The sequence below is a fragment of the Amborella trichopoda genome, chromosome 10 (genome assembly GCF_054954075.1).
Source record: "Amborella trichopoda isolate Santa Cruz 75 chromosome 10, AtrichopodaSantaCruz75HAP2 v2.0, whole genome shotgun sequence".
Lineage (NCBI taxonomy): Eukaryota > Viridiplantae > Streptophyta > Magnoliopsida > Amborellales > Amborellaceae > Amborella > Amborella trichopoda.
Genome location: NC_142345.1, coordinates 39,945,824 through 39,966,782, shown reverse-complemented (window position 1 = coordinate 39,966,782; position 20,959 = coordinate 39,945,824). Strand labels below are relative to the sequence as shown.

Sequence of the window (20,959 nt, the reverse complement as noted above, 5' to 3'; positions counted from 1 at the left end):
GTGTCCGAACTTTGCCTCCATAAGCTAGGACACTTCGTCTCTGTGTCCGAACTTTTCTATGATGACAGACAGCTACCCGTACAAGTATCCCCCCTGTGTCTAGGAGTGTCGCATTGTGTTGACACAAAAGTTTGGCAATTTTGAGTCTTGCCGTAACAAAGATTATAACATACATATCATAGATGAAAATGGTTCATAATCATCAGTATACATGAAAATGTTTCATAATCATCAAGTATACATAAAAATGTTTCATAATCATCATATATATAAAAATGTTTCATAATCATCAAGTATACATGACAATGTTTCTAATCATCATATATATATATATATAGAGGAAAGCTTTTTATATTCCCTAGCTTTTTATATTCCCTCTACAACATAGAAGTTCTATCCTCCCCATACCATCCAGCCGTCCATTTTTTATCAAGAGAGCCACTCACCGTTTGTTTTTAGTTTTTTTAAATACAATTTTTTTTAATATAAAATTTGGTACGTGCCATCTTATCATTGGGGCACATCTATAAAAAATATTAACAATAAGTTTTTGATAAAAAATAATGACCAAATTACCCATTGAAATTTTCAGCGGTATTTGGTCATTTTATTTTATTGAAAATATATTTTTCGTTAGTGCGAGTTTAATAGAGGAATTGACATCCAAAATTTGGTGTCAAAATAGTTTATAATAGTGGTTTAAAAAACGGATCGGTGCTCCAGATCGGGCACTCCAAAAACCCATTCGGATCGGGAATCCTCTAACTCGGTTGGATTAAGCTTTAAAAAAATCCAAAAAAATTATTAAAATTCATTATAAATGTTGTCTTTTAGGAATCCAATAAGAAACGAAGGTACTACAATGTTAACTTTCATTTTTTTCATCAATTTGTAAATATTGAGACGTTCTTTCCATGCATAAACTTATGTTAACCATTAAATTTATATCATACAAAAGAAAAATCATAGAATTATCAGTGATGAAGTATATCAATCATACATAGACTACAATAAAGAGTCGACTAAATCGATGAAAAAAAGGCCACTAAAATCTCAAATTGGCGAAAACCCTAATTCACTAAAAAACCCAAATTATTACAACAGAATTATAATCTAAACTTATTACAACCTAACTAACTATAATATTATATACTGAAATTAAAATTGCTGGTTACCATTTTATAATTATTTTATTATACAAACACTAACACATCCAAAATATTTTATAATATCATCTGATTTAAAATGTCTTATTGACAACTATAAGAAAAATAGTATATTACATGATTTATAATGCAAAAGTCAATAAATAATTCCAAAATTATTACAATCTAACTAACTATAATATTATATACTGAAATTAAAATTGTTGGTTAACATTTTATAATTATTTTATTCTACAAACAATAACAAATCCAAAATATTTTATAATATCATCTAATTTAAAATGTATTATTGACAACTGTAAGAAAAATAGTACATTACATGATTTATAATGCAAAAAAAATTAATAAATAAAATAAAAATTTGGTTATCAATATAGAAATTATTTGAATACATATCAATTTTCGAAATAACACTTCAATTTTTCAAAATTTTAATTTTTCAGATTCTAGGATAAATTTAGTAAAAAAGATTGTTAATAGAAAGATAGAATTTCAAATGGAATATTTTTTTTTTTAACAACATTATTTTCGAAATACCACTTCAATTTTTCAAAATTTTAATTTTTTAGATTCTAGAATAAATTTAGTAAGAAAGATTGATAATAGAAAGATTGAATTTCAAATGGAATAATATAGCGTGCCCGAGCTGGAGTTCGAACTTAATGCGCCCTTCAACAAAGAAGAAGCAATAACCACAAAGCCAGGCTATGGCAAGTATAATAGCTTTACATATTAATAATACTTATTCAATGTATATTTTAATTTAATGCACCTTGTGGAAATTATCCCACATCCAAGAATGAGTTGTTGTGCTTTGTTACACGCACGCGTGGAAACGCGGGTTTGCAATGCTGTGGGGTTGAAGGCTTGCCACATGTGGCTAAGTTTTGAAGCTTACCATGTGTGATTAAGAACCGGTTCTCCCCGGTCTGTGACTTTTATAGGCGGTTTATGGTTCAGAACCCGATGTAATCGGCACAGGGTTACTGATTCCCGTACCGACTCGGGCGAGTCCAATGCGACTCGCCGATTTTTAAACCATTGATTTATCCGTTGCGACTCGCTGATTTTAAACCATTGATTTATAGAAAGAAAAAAAAGAATTCGGCACGGAGTTACCGATTCCTGTACCGACTCGGGTGAGTTCGTTGCGACTCGCTGATTTTTGAACCACTGATTTGTAGAAAAAATTTAAAAATAAAATAGTGTAGACGTGACATTGTGATTGGACCAATCTTAACCCTCCATTCAAAAATGGACGGTTGGATAAAAAGAGGAGGATAGAACTTCTTGCTATTAAATTTAAATGAACATGTAAACATATCAAAGAATAACTTATCATAAAGTCTCACTATTTTAAAATAAAGAAAAAATTATAAATACGCCAATCTCCCAATACTTTTAGTATCACACCTACAATCCAAACATTATTAACCTCTCAATGAAAAAGTTCAAATATTTAAGACTAAAATGTCATTCTCCTCTCTCATTCTTTCTACCCGCCCTCTCTCTCAATTTTCCTCTACCCATCCTCACTCTCTCTTTCTCTCTCCCTACCCACCGTCTCTCTAAGCACCCTCTCTCTCTCTATTCACCCTCTCTCCTTTGGATCTCTCTCTCCACATGCCATCTCTCTTTAAGAATAGCGATTGGGAGAGAGAGCAAAAAAAATAGACTGAGAGATTGGAAGAGGGAAAAATGGGCTGAAAGAGATTTCGAGAGAGAGAGTGGAAAAATGGGCTCAGAGGGATTGGAAGAGAGATTTTGGGAGACAGAGAGAAAAAATAGGCTGAGAGAGATTTCGAGAGAGAGAGAGATAGCAACAGTGAGAGAGGGAGAGATTTTGGGTAAAGAGGAAGATATTTCGAAGAGAGAGAGAGCGAGAGATGGGGTTTTTTTCAGTGAGATTTTGTAGAGTATACTTTTTTTTCAACTGTTATTGCTATCTCCCTCTAACCCGAACTATCTCTCTCCACTCTCTCTCAACCCATTTTTTTCACTCTCTCTATGCCTATATGTCCACTCTCATTATCCCGAAATCTCTCTCTCCTAATCTCTATTCTTAGAGAGAGAGAGGGTGGGTAGAGAGAGAACCAAAGGAAAGCGAGGGCAGACAGACAAAGTGAAAGAGGGCGGGTAGAGAGAGAAAGAGAAAGAGGGCCGATAGAGAGAGAGCAAAGGTAGAGAGTGAGAAATAGAGATGGCGGGTAGAGAATGAGAGAGGAGAAAGGAATTTTAGTTCTAAATATTTTGACTTTTTGAAGGAGTAATAGCAAAAAAAAAACAGTTTTTGGGTTGTGAGTGTGATACTAAAAGCATTGGGAGGAGGATGTCTGCAAAATTCATTTTGACGGTATCTACATTTTTTTTCTAAAATAAATTAAAAAAATAAAAATAAACTAAAGACCTATTTGTTTGTTGGAAGGTAAATGTTCCCCGAAAATTGAAAGTTCTTTTCTAGAAACTGGAATATTACCTTTCTAGAATTGTTAGGTATTGTATTTGATAGCATGTATAGAATGTTAAAGAACTTTTGGGTACTTGTGTTTGATTGATCCTGAAATGTTTGGCAATGTTAAAGAAGTTTTGGGTCCCAATGTTTGATTGACCATGGAACGTTTGGCATCCGGAGAGCTGGGGATATGAGGCCGCTGTGTATTGTATGAATGGGATATTTAATACACTCCTAATCTTTATTAGGTCTAATGAAATGGAAGGTTTAGATCAAAGGCATGAGGAATACCTTATGCTCTCTCTAGCTCTCCCAAATAAGGCATGAGGAATACCTTATGCTCTCTCTAGCTCTCCCAAATAAAAACACCTTTAATAATAAGGTGCGGCTTGTGTAGAGCCTAGGCTCTAAACAATCAAATTAGAGCCTACCTTCAAATAGGGTCAAGAAATGTGGTTTCAATACTGGAAATCTTTGTGATAGCTTTAAAATATATTTTCATCTTTATTTGTAAAGTTTAAAGCTTCAAAAATAGTGTAGATCGATAGATCTACAAAAACTTGAAAATCTTGAAAATTGACGATCCAAAAATACATCTGAAAATACACTATTTCCAAACTTGAAATCTATTTTTTTTTCTCATATTCATGGATATTGATGTCGAGATGATCAATTTGAGGATATTTGGACAATCAAAACAATCTCTTCCAGTGAAAATTTTGAGGTAGGCTACAATTTGATCGTTCAGAGCCTCAGCTCTATATAAACTTTTCCCTTTATTAATATAGATTTTTTTCTAATATCTAATTCAATAGGCAATTAAAAACTCATTGAGAAGAGTCCACATATTCCTTTTAAGAAAAAAAGGTAGGTGACTATGGATGAAAGCCAATCTTGGCTTCTACAAAATGCAATAAAATGCATATGTTCTAAATTATTGTTATGCAATTTTTGTGGTCATTACTCCCTATCTTCTTTAAAGTATATAATTGATCTCTATCTTTCTTTATTGTAACTTGTAATTTTTCCAAGTAAACTCTACTTGTAGTATCAACAATTCTCCATGCCTCACAAAAATTACAAAATTTGAAAGTGAAAAATCTCTTATGGATATTTTATGGTCAATGTAACGGCCACGTTTGCTATTAAGAGAGATTTATATATGTATCATATGTGGATATATGGAAAGTGAACCTAACACCCTTCGAAAGAGTAACCATTAATGATAATGGTTCATAATTTAAGATGAGGAAATATGAATCATACTGAACATTGCATCATGATTCAAAACACAAACATTCCACCAAAAACGGTCTCCTTCAATTGAATTCATGACATTCCACCTAAAACGGTCTCCTTCAATTGAAACCATCAAATTAAAATGTAACGCTCTCTCCCCCCACTCCCAAACAAACCCACATAAAAGCAATCTTCAAGGGCAAAAAACTAACTCTTGGACCGAGTGAAGCATCAAAGCAAGACATAACTACATCTCAGATAATATATTGCTTTAAGATTACCAATTACTCAACTTAATTAAGCATGTGGGATGATTTCTCATATACTCTTTGTGTCCACAAGTTGGGTCATATCAATGACTGCTTCCGATGGTGGGCGTAGGAAGTTCATTTGTAAGCCATTACAATGCTACATATGCTTGGGCAAGTTCTGGCCATGAGCACTTCAAATGTCTAGACCCTCATCCAATATGTGTGCAAATAGAATCACCAAAAATCCAACCTATTCAGGGATCCCTGATCTTCGCAATTAACAACAAATGTCCATTTTATTAATTTTACGAGAATCCAATCACTAGAAACACCAGCCAAGAAATCCTTCCCAAATACACATCTCCTTGCTGAAGGTCATAAAGTTGTGTGCTTCTTGAATTAGGCCATGGGAATCAAGGTTTGAGCCCCTGTTAGCAGAACCAGATGGTATCAGAGGGTGTTCCTGCATTGTTATGGCAGATAAAGAGTGCCACGGCCTCGTCAAGGAAACCTAGATATGAGACATATGCAAGTAGCTTCATCAGGCTTAAGTCCCTTTAACATTTCATCATGCATATTTCGGCCTACCTAAACTATGGCCATCCCCTACAACATGAGCCATGAGCCCTGCGAGTGGCTTTGATTCCACCATGTCATGCAACTCATCATAACCCCAAATCAACAATTTGAAAAAATTGGTGAATCAATTTGTCAAATTTTAAAAAAAATTGCGTTATTATTGACTGAAGAAGTGAAGAAAATGCGGGGTTTCAGGCAAAAGGCAGATTCTAAAGCATCGTAGAAAACCCAAATTCACAAAAGGAGGGACTAGAACCCCCTTTGATTTGCTTTGATACAAAACAGTTCAAAACACCTCAAATAGGAGAAAAAACCCAATAAATTGAGGTGATAAACCCCCTATAAAGCAGAATTCTCTCTATGCAATTCATTTTCTTTGTAGAACCATAGATTTTGCAAAGCCCAAAATAGATATATATATATATATATATATATATATATATATATATATATAACGAGAGAGAGAGAGAAAGAGAGAGAGAGAGGGAGAGAGAGAGAGAGAGAGCAAGTCTTCTTTGTAGAACCATAGATTTTGCAAAGACCAAAAAGGTGAGAGAGAGAAATTGCTTGGGCCTGAAAGGGAATTACCCACAAGCAAACATTTTCAACACACCGAAAGGGAAGAATTATAAAATGCGGGGGAGAGAGAGAGAGAGAGAGAGAGATTTTGCTTGGACCTAAAAGCGAACTTTTTTTTTTTTTTGAAAATGATAACTGTTGCATTGCTATAAAAAGGGGTACAAAAAATGAAGCACCCAGGTGTTCATATACAAAAAACCCTTTGGCCTGCAAAAATTGCTCTAACATAAAGTATTACGAAGGGCGATTAGAGCTCAAAAAGCTGCTGAAAGGGGTCCGAGGTGCTCTACACTGAGGCTCCGTTTTAGCGAGAGAGTCAGCTGTGGTGTTTGCCTACCTCTAAATATATGCTAATAGACAGCATACATATCCCTGAAAAGGTCAGATCTAGTGAAAGACATGAACCAATCTCCAAGGGCAGGGAGATGATCTGGATGCCCAAGCTATGACGTTTGAATCGCCCTCAATGATAAGGGTGGTGCTCCACGATGGAACAAATTTTGTGGATGCCCATGAGAAAGGCTAAAACTTAGGCCATAGCAGAGTTTGTGTGTCCAACGAAGAGGGAATAAGATAGAAGAGTATTTCCAATGGAGTCTCTAAAAATTCCCCCTATTCCGGCAAGGCCTGGGTTTCCGAGGGTGCAGCCATCGAAAATGAGCTTCACTAGGCCCGGCTCAGGTGGTCTCCATAGCAAATAACGAAAGACCCTAGCTGGTCTATGGGTCAGCAGATTTTTCCAATTAAGGTGGAAGTCCGAAAAGGAATAAAGTTGGAACAGCATGTTGTCTTTGGCCCAAAAGGTGATGAAAGAAGTTACCTTTTGGAACCTGGCCAAAACAGTTGTGGTTTCACCTGTAAAGATCCGATTGTTACACTCCAACCAAATAATCCAAAGTGTAGCGGCAACGGTGGCACGCCACAGGTAATTGCCTGTGGCTGGACTAAGGTGGAGAGAGGAAGGCCTGGATGAGTTGGAGCATATGGAGCAAGGGGTTATCAGACCCAGCCGAAACGCTGAAGCAGAAGACCCCACAAGAAGCAGGCAGCGCGGCAGTGAATAAAGAGGTGTGCTTCAGTTTCCTCTTCCTCCCTACACATAGAACATCTGTTAGGGAGCTGGTGGCCCCTTCTTTGGAGTTGGTCTACCACAAGAGCTCTCTCAAAGAAAGCCAGCTAAATATAAAGAGGGCTGAAGATTGGGTGGGGGAGTAGGTTGGCAAGCTTTGTAGAAAGAAGTGACTGAGAAAATACCCGGTGGGGCTGGTGAAGAAAAAGAAAAACAAGATAGAGAAAGAGTTGGGGAGTTGGGGAAAATTTCTTGCAGAAGTTAAGCACCGTTCTGCGCTTGGCTGTCTCCCAGCACACATTTTTAACACACCCTAAGGAATTACCCACAAGCAAAAAATTTCAACACACCCCAAGGAATGATATATAAAACGAGAGAGAGGGAGAGAGAGATTGCTTGGGCCTGAAAGGGAATTACCCACAAGCAAATATTTTTAACACACAATCAGGAATGATATCAAATTAGAGAGAGAGAGAGAGAGAGGGAGAGAGAAAGGCCTGCAAGGAAGAATATACAATGATGAGACACTCTTGCAAACAAAAGAAATAAAACAACAAGATAGAGAAATAGAAAAATGAGAAGAAGAGAGAGAGAGTGAAGAATCTTCTGCACCAAGCAAACTAAGGAGGGAGAGAGATCATGGAGAGAGAGTGAGTAGAGAAAGAGAGAGATCTAGCTGGTTGATTGCACGTGCTCAGATTGGGGTGGGAGGCAACCACCGAATGCAGACAACAAAGTTGGGGTGAAGATGCGGCCAAGGTAGAATGGTGGATCGTCGGGTCTATTTATGGAGAGTAGGAGAGAGAAAAGTTCGTAAGGTTTTTTGAAACCGTTCACTGTTGTATTGTTTGAACATAAAAGGTTTTACTTCCCTAAGTTTCAACAGAAACAAAACATTTCTCATATGAGCCAAAAAAAAAAGAAGATAGAAATTCTTTTAACTGTAGCACTCCTGCGATTCAAATGCAGAAGTGCTATAGAATGGGTGAACGTTTGGTTTCTGAAGCCAAATGTTTGCCCAAACAAACACGCCCTAAGGAACTTACTAGGGCTGAGACACGCCTATATAGACTATGTCTTTCCATTGCTTGATGCAAACAACCAACTAAATTCTTCCCTGCCAATCCAAAGTCAACATGTCTTTATTAGCACATTTTCAAGGGAGAAATCTAATTGCATAGAATATCAAGAAACTGGGAAACTAGCTCAAGATATAAGAGAGAACATTTAACAATAGCACATATACATGATTGTTTATACATCAGACCATCTAAACGCCATACGAGAAGGCAAAAGTTCTACATATCCATTCCGAATTCAACCTGCAATAACTTACTTTTCCTAAATAAGCACAAGTGGAAACAGAATTATATATGATTTATATGATGACCCAAAGATCTGTTTTTCATTTTATAGGAATAGAGTAACATGTGAATTTTTATTGAGAAATAACCTAGTTAATTACTTTTCTTTCTTGCTCACTACACAAGTCTTGGTCACTGAAAGCCCATTCATTACATTTCGTTCTAGTATTATCTGCTCTCCGCCCATGGAAATCCTTGTGGATGGGCCTGGAGATAAAAAAAATTTTGAGCCCTTCTTACAGCACCACTGCTAACATGCACCTTATTGAAAAGAAAGAATCACACCTCCTAATCACCTCAACAAAGCACCTTAATTCATCCATCTGAACATCCATCTATTTCCACTCAAAAGGAAGGACAATAAAATGGTCTCAACAAAGCACCACCAGTCTAAATATCGCAAACAAGGAACATTCAAGCTATAAAATGGTCTCAAGAAAATTCAATTGTTTGTCGGGCATGTACTAGAAGGACAATATTGTAGAACTGCTTCCTTAGCATTATCTTCTTGATTGAAAGCATTGTATCATACATAGCCACCCCTATGTGTACACATGAGTTTTTCTGGACATAATGTTTGTAAAGTTGGAAACATATTCACCGTATTTGTTTTCTTGCTACTGCCTATCTAATGCATTTTATGTTCTGAGAAACCAACGAGCAAGACACATGAAAAAAGAATATAGAGACTAAAAGAACTAATTGCCTATGAATATTACAACGAAAGAAAAATAACCATATGAACCAAAAGGGTTAAAATCAGATAAGTACCACAAATAATTTTGCTACAAGAACGACATCTAATGCTTCAAAAAGCGCTAGGAGGCTCCTAGGTGGTCAGGGGGGTCCAGGCCGCCCAGCGCCTAGGCGGGCGGGCGAGCGCCCAAAACCTGGGCGGCCCAGTAGAAATAATTTTTTTATTGGATTTTCTCTCTCTAAAATAGCCTCAATAGGTTTTAGGTTTTAAATGAACCTAAAACCCACAATTTTGCCCTTTTAATATTAAAAAAATGACCCAAAAATACCCTCAAGGAGCCGTAATTCCGCCCCTGAGTGGGGCACAAGCCCTAGGCAGCCGCTAGGCGCTGGGCGGTCCCCTTTTTGAAACAATGACGACATCAGTAAATTGTATAGCTAAATATACTAATCTCAAAACACTGAATGCTTGGTATACAAGCATAATACAACATTGTGTGCACCACATAATATATATTAATACAGAGCAAATTTCAAAATCAGAACGTGAGAAATCAAGATGCCACAACATCTAAAGCAGAAACTAAACTAAAACAAATCAAAGCAGGTAAATATTCACACTTACAACTTCCAAACTGAAGTATATGGCAAACAACCCAATTCAATCTAGAATGATCTTGTCACATGAAGTCAACACAGTTAAAATTTTCCATTTCACGGCTTTCTATTACCCAATGAGAGATAATACCATTTCAACAACAGCACAATTAAATGAAACCCCAGATAAACGTAACCGCAAAAACCCAAGAATATCTCATTCGGCAAAGGAATTCCTCCATAAATTTCAGCCCAATGAGTACAAAAACCAAATAACAGAAAACCCCAGAAATTCTGTAAGCAAATAACAATAGCATAGAACCCAGTTTCATAGATATCAAATCCTATTGCATAATACAACCTCCTAAATAAACTTTCAGCAATAAATAAAATAAAAAGAATAAAAGAATACTTAGATTATTAACTCATAAAACCAAATGAAAATTAGTTCAATGACACCACAAAAACAACATCAACAACAATAGCAATAATGATCAATTAATTAAACAACTAAAGGCCAAAACATTTTACATTATATAAACAAAATCAAATTAATCAAACTCTCGAGCCCCAAAATAGTAATTCTCAATAAAAAGAAAACTCACATCAAAATTTATGTGACAAACTAGAAAAATAAAACATAAATAATAAATAAATAAACTCAGTGAATATGGGGGTTTTCTTCTTTGTGCATAACCAAGAAAAAAAAAGAAACAAAAAATCAAATAAAAAAAAGAAACAAAGCTCTCTGTAGACTTGGGGTTAATCTTGTTTGAGCTTAATAAAAAAAAAAAGGAACCTAAATCAAAAATAAAATCTCATTTAGATCTGGGATTAACGTTTTTGAGCTCTAAATAATAAAAAAATTAAAAAAGGACTTGCTGTAGCTTTCTCTAAGCGCTTAGCTTGCAGCAACGGAAGAGATGAGGGGAACAGACCTAAGGCGAGGAGGACAGGAGTTGGTTGAGGGTTGAGCTTTGTTGGGGCAAGTGGCAATGGATGGTTGAGTTGCTAGGGTTTTGAGTGAGAAAGGGTTAGAAAGATGGATGGTTAAGTTGCTAGGAATTTTTCTTCTCAGAGGGTGGTGAGTTTTTTCTTCTCAAAGAGGTGAGTTAACCAAGGGTCCCCTGCGTGGATGAGTTTTGGACTTTATAGCCCCGATGAGTTTTCCATGTTACAACTTTTTTGCTCATTAACTTTTCGTGAAAGTTGCAAAGCGGGGTACCAATGTCCCGCAACTTTCCCCAGTGAAATAGTGTTTTGGGGAATGTGGTGGTTCCAACTTTCCACCTTTTTGTTGTTCCCAAACAAGGGAAAGCTATAGTATAGGAGAAAGTTGGGACTTTCCCACACATTCACCGTTATCAAACGCCCCTTAACAGAGTAAGGGGAAGGCCCTAAAGAACATGAATGGATGTCATGAGAAAAGATATAATGACTTACAGTTTCACTAAGGGTATGACCCTTGATAGAATGGAATGGCGGAAGAAGATGCATGTAGCCAACCCCAAATAAAGCTCGGAAGATGATGATGAAACTATCTAGACTCAATCTGACACTTTAAATTACTCTTTCCAATAACTTTAAAATGAATGAAATTTAATCACATCAAGAATGTCACACTCCATTTTCAGTTTGGACAAATCTTAAACCACAAGCAATAAAATCAAACAATTCCTGGATTAATAGAGTTAAGTTAATGAATCCACATTAAAAGAACAAAATTTTGTAAGCAATATCACAGAAAAATGGAAGTTAAGAACCTTAGAAGTGCCAATGAAATCAAACGATTCCTGCATTTAACAGTGTTTAGTTAATGAACCAACATGAAAAAACAAAAAAAATTAAGCAACATCCCAATAAAAATGGAAGTTAAGAAAACCTCAGAGGTGCCAAAATGGACAGTTTTGCTCAATGACCCTCAATCCTAGCCTCATAATTGCAACCTCAAGAATCAGAAAATTTGTACTCCCAAAGATACACACGTAAATAGAGTCTCAAAAAATAAAAGTTTTAATTACATTTAATTCTCTAGAGTCTTAAATTCCTGGATTTATAGTCACAAGATGATTTTTACTCGAGCAAATAACATGTTTCAGAGCCTATTTAAAATGAAAGAAAAACGATATAATGACAAAGAAAGAACATAAAACAGATGAACAGACCCCCAGACTTTGCATAAAACTTTCATTAATTTATTGTCAGTTGCAACTTGGAATTCCAAGTTATTTGCACTCTAGTTCTGTTACTGAGCAGCTCCTAAATGTCATTACTTACTCTCATAATAAATAGACTTTGGGAACTCGTCAATCAAAAATCCACATAGCAAAATTCTACTTCCAATTCAAAGAATCTTCATCGCAATTCCACTCCTTTTATAAGACCTGTGTTTAAGCTATTTCTGTGCAAACTCATAGGAGTGAAATATTTACTAATCACAAGTAACAAGGGTCACAGTAAAATTTTTAGCCAACCGTAAAATAGTTGGTCAAAGGCTCTAATGATGATGATCAAATAACAGGTGTCGCTATCCCAAATTACCTACCACAAAGCACCAAAAAAAAAAGGTATTCCAATTAATAATATAATATATTCTTTAAAAAATAAATACAGTTCTTTGTTCCTTTTATTCTTTGCCTTAATCTAAGAAGAACACAAACTGTTTTCTAATATCAATAAATAGGATCCACACATCATACATCAAAGGAAGAATTCTCATCACAAGACATGAGAATAATGTTGCATAAGAAAGGAGAGCACAAAACCGAAGGTCAGTTGTGTCGAAAAGGAAATTCTAAGTTTCAAGTCTATAAACCTGTTATTCAAAACGAATAGAGGGGGACAACATAGGGTGGGGACCCATTCACCAGAAAGGGAATTCAAAGTGCATTTGACACATGAAAAGCCCGTATCACACCCTCATTAAGACCCAATGCCAGTGTCACATCAAGAAATAAAGTCCAAAGAGAAAACAGCCAATCCAAACCAGATGAAAAAAGCCAATTCAAAGTGGAGATACATACTATGACCATCTTCTTTCTCCATCTTTTACTCTCCACCTTTCTCCATCTTCGATAACAAATAATCTTGGTATGGCTTGAAACCTTCCTGCCATTGAGAAAATCTTTTCGTCAAGCATTTAAATATTTCCATCTCTTTTGATTCAACTTTGACTCTAGATCCACCAAAATTCAGCTTCACAGGGCTTAGCTCGTCAAAGAGTTCTGATGCATCTAGTTTCTCTTCACCTCTAGGATCACAATTTTTCTTATGCAATGCATTAATAAAAAGATCAAATCTGTTGTCTTTGTAATGACCAAATTCTGATTTCCCAAAAGAAAGGTTTTCAAGGGGTGACTTCTCAGGATCCAAATTATTTGCTTGGGTCTCATGCAGAAATAAGTGCCCCTCTTCTTCGGGCTCTTGGGACTCAGTCCATGCATTATAATCATCAGAGAGAGACACAGCATAAGGCAATTCAGGTCTACGACGAGATTTCGACAGTTTCGAACTCTTGGCTAAACTGATGAGTTCTTGACATTGATTACCCATTTCCGCATCTGCAGACAACCAATTAATCTTAGGAACAAAAGATGCTCTTCCTTTATCGATGATCTGAAAAGTTAGCAAAAGGGGAAGTGGGAGCACTGGCCCAACTAGATGGGGAGGCACTAGATCAATTACATCACCCTTCTCAGTGGGAGGACCAACGTGATCACACTTCTTAGTGGCCTTGGAGCGCGATCTCCCATAACTTTTCGATGGTACACGAAATGGAAACGGTGGCAATTGAGTGGAAGAGGAGCTAGGAATGGCCAAGAAGTCATGACCAGTGTGATTAAGATCTGAATTCCTCACAAATGCCAACTCCACATAACACAAATTTAGACCAGTCCACATTCTCTTAGATATAATTTCATGAGCACTGCTAGGAGTATTTATATCACCAAGAACATAGTCCATCGAGGGAAGTGAGCCAAACTCCACCTGACCTGAAGCTTTCCATGCCTCCAATATTAACTCCTTTGCAGCTTCGGTACTTTCAACATTGTTACAATGCATTGATCCTCTACTTGAAGTTTCTTCTAGTCTCGAATTCAAAACTTCAACAAGAGTTGGACCACCACTAAAGTATCCCAAGAAGTAATCAAACTTTTTGTGCAGCAATTTGAGATGATCGATGTCTTCTGGTTCCACATGTGAAGAAAATGTAGTCTTGGATTGTACCTGAACCGGTTTACAACTGGACTTTACACAAGAGAAATCCCACAAAGCCTGGTATTTCAATGTTTCAAAGATCCCATTACATGTCAGCCTAATCATAAAGAAACCACTTGTACAATCATCTTCATATCTCTCTGAACATGGCTCACTAAGTATGCAAAAACCCAAAACCTTCTCACGCTTTTGCAGCTTATATGAATCTGTCCTGAATTCTTCTTTCAATTCACAATCAACACAACAACAATCCTGTGAAACCAAAGCGATCTCAGATGGAAGACCCCAAGCATATAAAGAACCACTATCAGAGGTCCAACCTGGCTTCAAATCAACTATAGGATGAGGCCCATAACAAAAAAGGCTAAATTCACAATTTCGAAAAGAACCCACCAAAATAACGTAACCTGAATCAGAAACCCATTTAAGTGTTCCATTAGATGGTCTTAGATCTGATAATCTATACATATTAATGTAACGCACATGATCCAGATGATGATCCCATTGCAATACAGGATCTAATGGCTTCCTAGTGTCAAACAGTAACAGATAGTATTTAGTAGCCACCGAGAACAGGAAACCATCAAAACTGGCTTTGCAAAAAGCTTGAAATCTATCACTCTCTATGAAATGGTGCTTGACAGAATCGCATAATTCGATCTTTGCTAAAACTGTAACCTTCACCTTCTTGTCCCTAAAATCAACCATCAAAACCGAGGTTTTAGAAGTAACAATCAAAACTCTAGGATGCCATCCAAATTCACAACAAAACCAATCGTTGTCAGACTCTCTTGAAATCAAACTCCCCAAATTCTTCGAAACCAACTCTCCTTTAAATTTCACAGGCAGATTCTTGACCCCAACACAATAATTTAAGTCATATAATCTCAATTCCCCATTAACCAACAATACGGCACTCTCTTCAGGCAAATATGGACTCCAACATGCATGGGCCACCTGATTTTTAAAGGTGGCTGATGCTAAATTTTGTGATAATGGTGTCGAATTCCTAACACCAACTCGAAGCCAATGAACCTCATAATGAGAACAAAGTAGAACAAAACCCTCTGTAAATTGATCGCATACTTCAGAGGAAGAGGCACAGTCTGCCGTTGAGATCACAGAGACCCGAATTATTCGATTCTTGAAACTTGGAGAAAGAAGGAAAACACTATCCTTGACGAGGGAAAAACCACCACCATTGTCTCTCTCTCTCCTGCCTACTACACAGGCAAGCCGATCAGAATTCTCTCCAGATGGGAAAAGAAGGAGAAATTCACCGTTGCGACAGGTGAGAAGATGGAGGGGGTTACCAAAAAAATGGCGTGAAGAATGTTTTCCTGCTGCACTTTTGGTGGTGGAGAAGATGAGAGGGAAAGGAATGAAGTCATCATCTGATCGTCGATAGAACCAATCAGCGGTGGAAAAGACGTCTTGGGCTGTTGGCGGAGGAGAATAGCAGACTGGAGTGTTGGCTAGCGATAGAAAGTGGGTTGCAGGGTTGATTGGTGAAAAGCAGAGGGGGCCAAGGGAGTGAGCAGATTCGCCGGTGATGAGGCGGGGGCAAGAGAAGACCGAGCCTACAGGAAACTGAGATTTCCAGTCCTCTGAGAAGTCCATGGCACCTGAAAATAGAAGAGCATACCGAGTCTATATCCAGGGATTCTCTCTTTTCTCTCTCTCCTCTGCTTCAAAGAAAACAGGACCAGTGAATCTTCTCTCGTCTTCTATTCTATTGCGAAATTAAAGAGAACCCAGTAAATTTTTTCTCTCCTTTTGCTGCTAGAGAAAGACAAGCTAGTAATCATCTCTCTTAGAAGAAAACTCATTAAATATTTCCTCTTGTTCTGCTGCCAAAGAAAAGCCAATGAAACCTTTCTCCGGTTCTAATAAAAAATAAACCCAGTATAACACCCAAAGCATCCATCAGACATTACACAGAATACTCCATGAATCTGCAAGAGAAATAAGTGAAGGTAAATGGGGAATCTTCAAAGGTGAATAAATAATAAAACTTGAAGAGAAACTCGATCAAGTAGCTTGGCCATAAAAAATCTCATAAAAGCATTGTAAACCCAAAGGGAAAAGGATATGGACAGAGAGAACGTGAAAAACAAAGGTAAGAAAGAGAGAGAGTCCATGGAGAAGATGCACAGAGTACCTGGAGAAAGAATGGTGCTAGAGAAAATCAGTGCACATCCTCGAGCGTTCTTGGGCCATACAAATTTCATTAAGTAGGGCTTTTCACTAATTTCACTCTAGGCCTGTTCGACAACCAGAAGCAGGCAGTTCCCTAGAAGCTGGAAGTTCGGACTCCCTCAAAAGCTAGATGACCTAGCCCCTTGTTCGGCCTACCTCAAAAGCTAGATGACCTAGCTCCTTGTCCTAGAAAAATAATGTGTTTGATAACTTATCTGGAAATTTGAGGGAGCCTGGATACTTGTGTTTGCCACCACCGGGAAGGTTTCAAACCTGGAGACCTGGTAATTAGCTAGTTTAATTCATACCTTAAAGTATTTGTATTTAATAAGGTAATATCAATTCAATAATAAAAATTTCATAGTCAAACAAGATAAATATGCATATTTACACATCTACTACTAATAAATATCCCAATCCATATCTTGATCCAAATGAAAAAAAGCTAAATATAAGCAACGACTCACATTCTAAAAGGGCTCTCCATTGACAGTTAGCTTATGTAATATATGTATATATATATATATATAGGGTGTGGGTTGTGTAACGCTGACGCCCTAAAAAATCAAAGAGACACACTTTCAAATAGTATCAAAAGATGTCATTTCAGTAATATGAAAATATTTATGATGGCCTAAAAATTTATTTTCAACTCTAATTATAAAATTTAAAGCTCAAAAAATTGTGTAAATCAAGAAAATCCATAAACACTTGAAAATTGACGGTTCTAATAGTGTATTACAAGATGCACTATTTCCAAGATTTGAAGTGCATTTCTTTTTACGTCCATGATCTCAAGGTCGAGATGATCAGATTTAAGGGTTTTTTGGCATCGAAACTTCTTCAAGTGAATTTTTGAGGTGCACCTTAGTTTGATTGCTTAGGGCCTCAACCTTATATAAACGTTTTATATACATATATATATATATATATATATATATATATATATGGAAGCCATTACGCAACGCCTATGGGCGAAAATGAACAGTGTTTTTGCCCATAAGCTTGGTGCTATCCGATTTTTTTGGACGGCGAGGATTAAAGACCGCCACAGACCTAGCATGTCCGTGGTGGTACCCCATCACAGACATAACATGGTCGTGGTGGTAAAAAAACATGCAGAAACCGCTATAGACATAGCATGTCCGTGGCGAGGGTAAAACACTGTTCAAAATCAGCTATAGGTGTTTTTAAGTATATATATATATATATATATATATACACACACATATAGAAGAATTAAAATATGAAGTAAATAATATTAAACAAGAAATAAAACAGCTTAGATTAAGAATTGAACAATTAGAGACCCCCCAAACAGGAGGAAATGAACCTGTTATCCCATTAATGGATGAATTTGAAGATATTAACATCCCTGAAAATAATCATATTTCTGAAAAAAATCTGAAAACCTTGACATATGTCAATCTAGTTGATAAGGTTATATCTCAAAAATGGCATACTTATGTTACAATTGTTGTAAACAAAGAATTCAACTTCCAGACTATCGCCTTAATTGACTCAGGCGTCGATTTGAATTGTATTAATGAAGGTCCTATACCTTCTAAATATTTTGACAAAACTCAACAAATATTGAATACTGCTAACGGCAAAAGAATGATGATCAATTATATACTTTCAGATGCAGCTGTCTGCAACAATAGAACCTGCTTTATATTACCATTTATAACGGTAAAAGGGTTATCCCAAGCGGTCATACTAGGGACACCTTTTTTTAACCTCTTATATCCAATAAAGCTATTGGATCATTCCGGTATAGAATCTGAAATTGATGGTCATAAAGTAAAATTCGAATTTATTGACAAACCAAAAGTAAAAAAAGTAAATCAGGTTCAGAATCAACTAAAAAATAAAGAAAAGTTTTTATTCTCCCTCAAAGAAGAGATAAATTATAAAATAATAGAGAAAAAACTGAAATCTTCTAATATTCAAAATGAAATTAAAATATTTCAAGATAAGCTTGAAAAAGAAGTTTGAGCTGATATTCCTAATGCTTTTTGGAATAGAAAACAACATATAATAGAATTGCCATACGAACCAAATTTTGATAAAAGACTTATTCCGACAAAATCTAGACCAATCCAGATGAATAGCAGACTTTTGGATATCTGTAAAAAGGAAATACAAGATTTATTGGAGAAAAATCTTATAAGAAAGTCATACTCTCCTTGGAGCTGCCCAGCCTTTTATGTAGAAAAAGCGGCAGAACTAGAAAGAGGCGTTCCAAGATTAGTAATCAATTATAAACCATTAAACAAAGCATTGAGATGGATTCGGTATCCAATCCCTAATAAACAGGATTTACTGAACAAATTATTCAAAGCTACGGTTTTCTCCAAATTTGATATGAAATCAGGATACTGGCAAATCCAAATCGCCAAAAACGATAAGTACAAAACTGCATTCACAGCACCGTTTGGACATTATGAATGGAACGTAATGCCTTTTTGGCTAAAAATGCTCCTTCCGAATTTCAAAATATTATGAATGAAATTTTTAATCCATACACGATTTTTACAATAGTTTATATCGATGATGTACTAACATTCTCTGAATCTATAGAGCAACATTGGAAACACTTGCATCTTTTCCATAAAATTATTATGCAAGCAGGTTTGGTAGTCTCCGCCAAAAAGATTAAGTTTTCAAACTAATATCTCATTTTTGGGACATAATATTTCCCAAGGTACTATAACTCCTATCGACAGAGTTTTGCAATTTGCTGACAAATTTCCTGATAAAATCAAAGATAAAACTCAATTACAAAGGTTTTTAGGATCCCTCAATTATATTGCAGATTATTACAAAAATCTGGCGGGTGACTGCAAACCCCTTTTACAAAGACTTCGAAAAAATTTGTTAAAGAAACTGAGAAATGTTTAACTGAAAAATCCCAATTTCTCAGTTTCTTTAACTAATCCCAACCTTTTAAAGGTCCTAACATTAAACCTTAAAACTCAAGGGTTTGATATGGAATTTAGTTCGCAAAACATCTGGCGGCTGATGAAAAAGGGGTTTGCAGTTAGCCGTCAGATTTTTGTAATAATCCGCAATATAATTGAGGGATCCTAAAAACCTTTGTAATTGAGTTTTCCTATATATATATATATATATATATACGCAAGAGCACCCCCTGCATGGCTACCAAACTATCACATGAAGCCTCCTAAACTAGTAAAGTGAATCTGCCCCTAGATAGTGAAGATTCTAAAGAATTAATTGCAAGGTTAATATACAGGAGGCAACCATGAATGTGACAGCCTTCTTTGGGGATCTTGTGCAGAAAAACTGCATACGTATAAGGAAAATGGTTTGATAGGCTGCAGCCTAAGTAAATCCTCACCTCATAACTCATCAAAAATTGGAAGTCAAGCATGGGAAAACCTTACAGCGATCATCTTGACTTGAAAATTATGGTTTTGAAAAAATAAAAAAATTTCAAACTCTAAAATCCGTGTATATTGTAAAAAACTATCTAGACCGTCCATTTTGCTTTAAAAAAAAATGCTCAAAGATCCACGAGTTATTTACTTTTCTTTTAGTTTCAAATTTTATTGTCGGTATTGGAAATTGATTTTAGAGCTGTCATAGAGATTTTCATCCCCAAAAGTACTTTCCAAATAAGGAATTGAGGTGTGGCTTTATTTTGCTTTCATAAACCCTAAGCCTTCTAGAAACCTCATCCTACTTTTAAAGAAACTTTGCAATGCTACCATCTCTTCAAAAGCAGTACGCGAGGATTAGATGGGGTTGGGTTTTGAGTCAAGCTTGATCGTCCCTCCCATAGTAGATTTGAGTATTCAACAAATGAATGCAGTTTGTGTAAACTCCCTTCTTCATGCTCTAAGAATCGCCATGAGAGACAAACTCATTATCATCAGAGCCTTATGAGAGAAACTCCTATCAGCTCTTCATTTTTTTTTATTTTTTTTTTTCAAAAAGGTCAGTCCAAGTGAAGTTAAGAATAACTCTTTACTGAGATCGCCTCGTCTGAAAGATTACAGAACGCGTAGCTAGTGAATCAACATTCAACACCTAGTATCAAAAACTAGTGCAGAAGAAAAACTGTCACAAGTAAATTCCAAGGTCCTACTAAAGCTTGCACCAAAGTCTCAAATCTCAATAATCTTCCATTACTGATCCACTCACTCTCTCTCTCTCTCTCTCTCTCTCTCTCTCTCTCTCTCTCTCTCTCTCTCATGATAGTAGTCTATTGTTCATACCCCCCACTCTCTCTCTTAATCTCTCTTAATAGTAGGTTCTTAATGCTCTCTCTCTCTCTCTCTCATGATGGTAGTCTATTGTTCATAACCCCCACTCTCTCTCTTAATAGTAGGTTCTTAACGCTCTCTCTCTCTCTCTCTCTCTCTCTCTCTCTCTCTCTCTCTCTCTCTCTCTCTCTCAATAGTAGGTTGTTAATGCCCTCAACTCTCTCTTTCTCTGCGCCTCACTGTGTACAGAGAGATCACAGAGTTGATTCATTTCATAATGATGTTCCTAGGAACTAGAATTTCCAAGAACAAACTGCC

The 20,959-nt window shown here is 36.3% G+C and overlaps 2 protein-coding genes across 21 annotated transcripts in view; both read right to left on the bottom strand.

Moving 5' to 3' along the window:
* Window positions 1–4,916: 4,916 nt before the first annotated feature.
* The window catches only part of LOC105420810 (AP-2 complex subunit sigma-like), a 34,540-nt gene continuing 18,497 nt past the window's right edge, over window positions 4,917–20,959 (bottom strand). For 3 of the 20 annotated variants that reach the window (XR_016042080.1, XR_016042083.1, XR_016042084.1), the window contains exons 6-8: window positions 8,382–8,452; window positions 7,087–7,359; window positions 4,917–5,619 (exon numbers count right to left, since the gene is read on the bottom strand). The gene's annotated coding sequence lies outside the window, so the exon portion shown is untranslated. Of the gene's footprint in view, window positions 5,620–6,404; window positions 7,375–8,381; window positions 8,453–8,693; window positions 8,907–20,959 lie in introns of those variants that run through there. The other 17 variants (XR_016042075.1, XR_016042077.1, XR_016042079.1 and 14 more) reach the window with 10 other exon arrangements.
* LOC18434014 (uncharacterized) lies at window positions 12,588–16,438 on the bottom strand. Its single transcript, XM_006844089.4, has 2 exons — window positions 16,372–16,438; window positions 12,588–16,165 (listed from the first exon to the last, which is right to left on the bottom strand). Exon 2 carries the CDS (start codon window positions 15,828–15,830, stop codon window positions 13,041–13,043), a length of 2,790 nt encoding a protein of 929 aa, XP_006844152.1. The 5' UTR covers window positions 15,831–16,165; window positions 16,372–16,438; the 3' UTR covers window positions 12,588–13,040.

Bases quoted from the DNA above. Each gene is read 5' to 3' on its own strand.
- LOC18434014 (XM_006844089.4), bottom strand. From the start codon at position 15,830: ATGGACTTCTCAGAGGACTGGAAATCTCAGTTTCCTGTAGGCTCGGTC.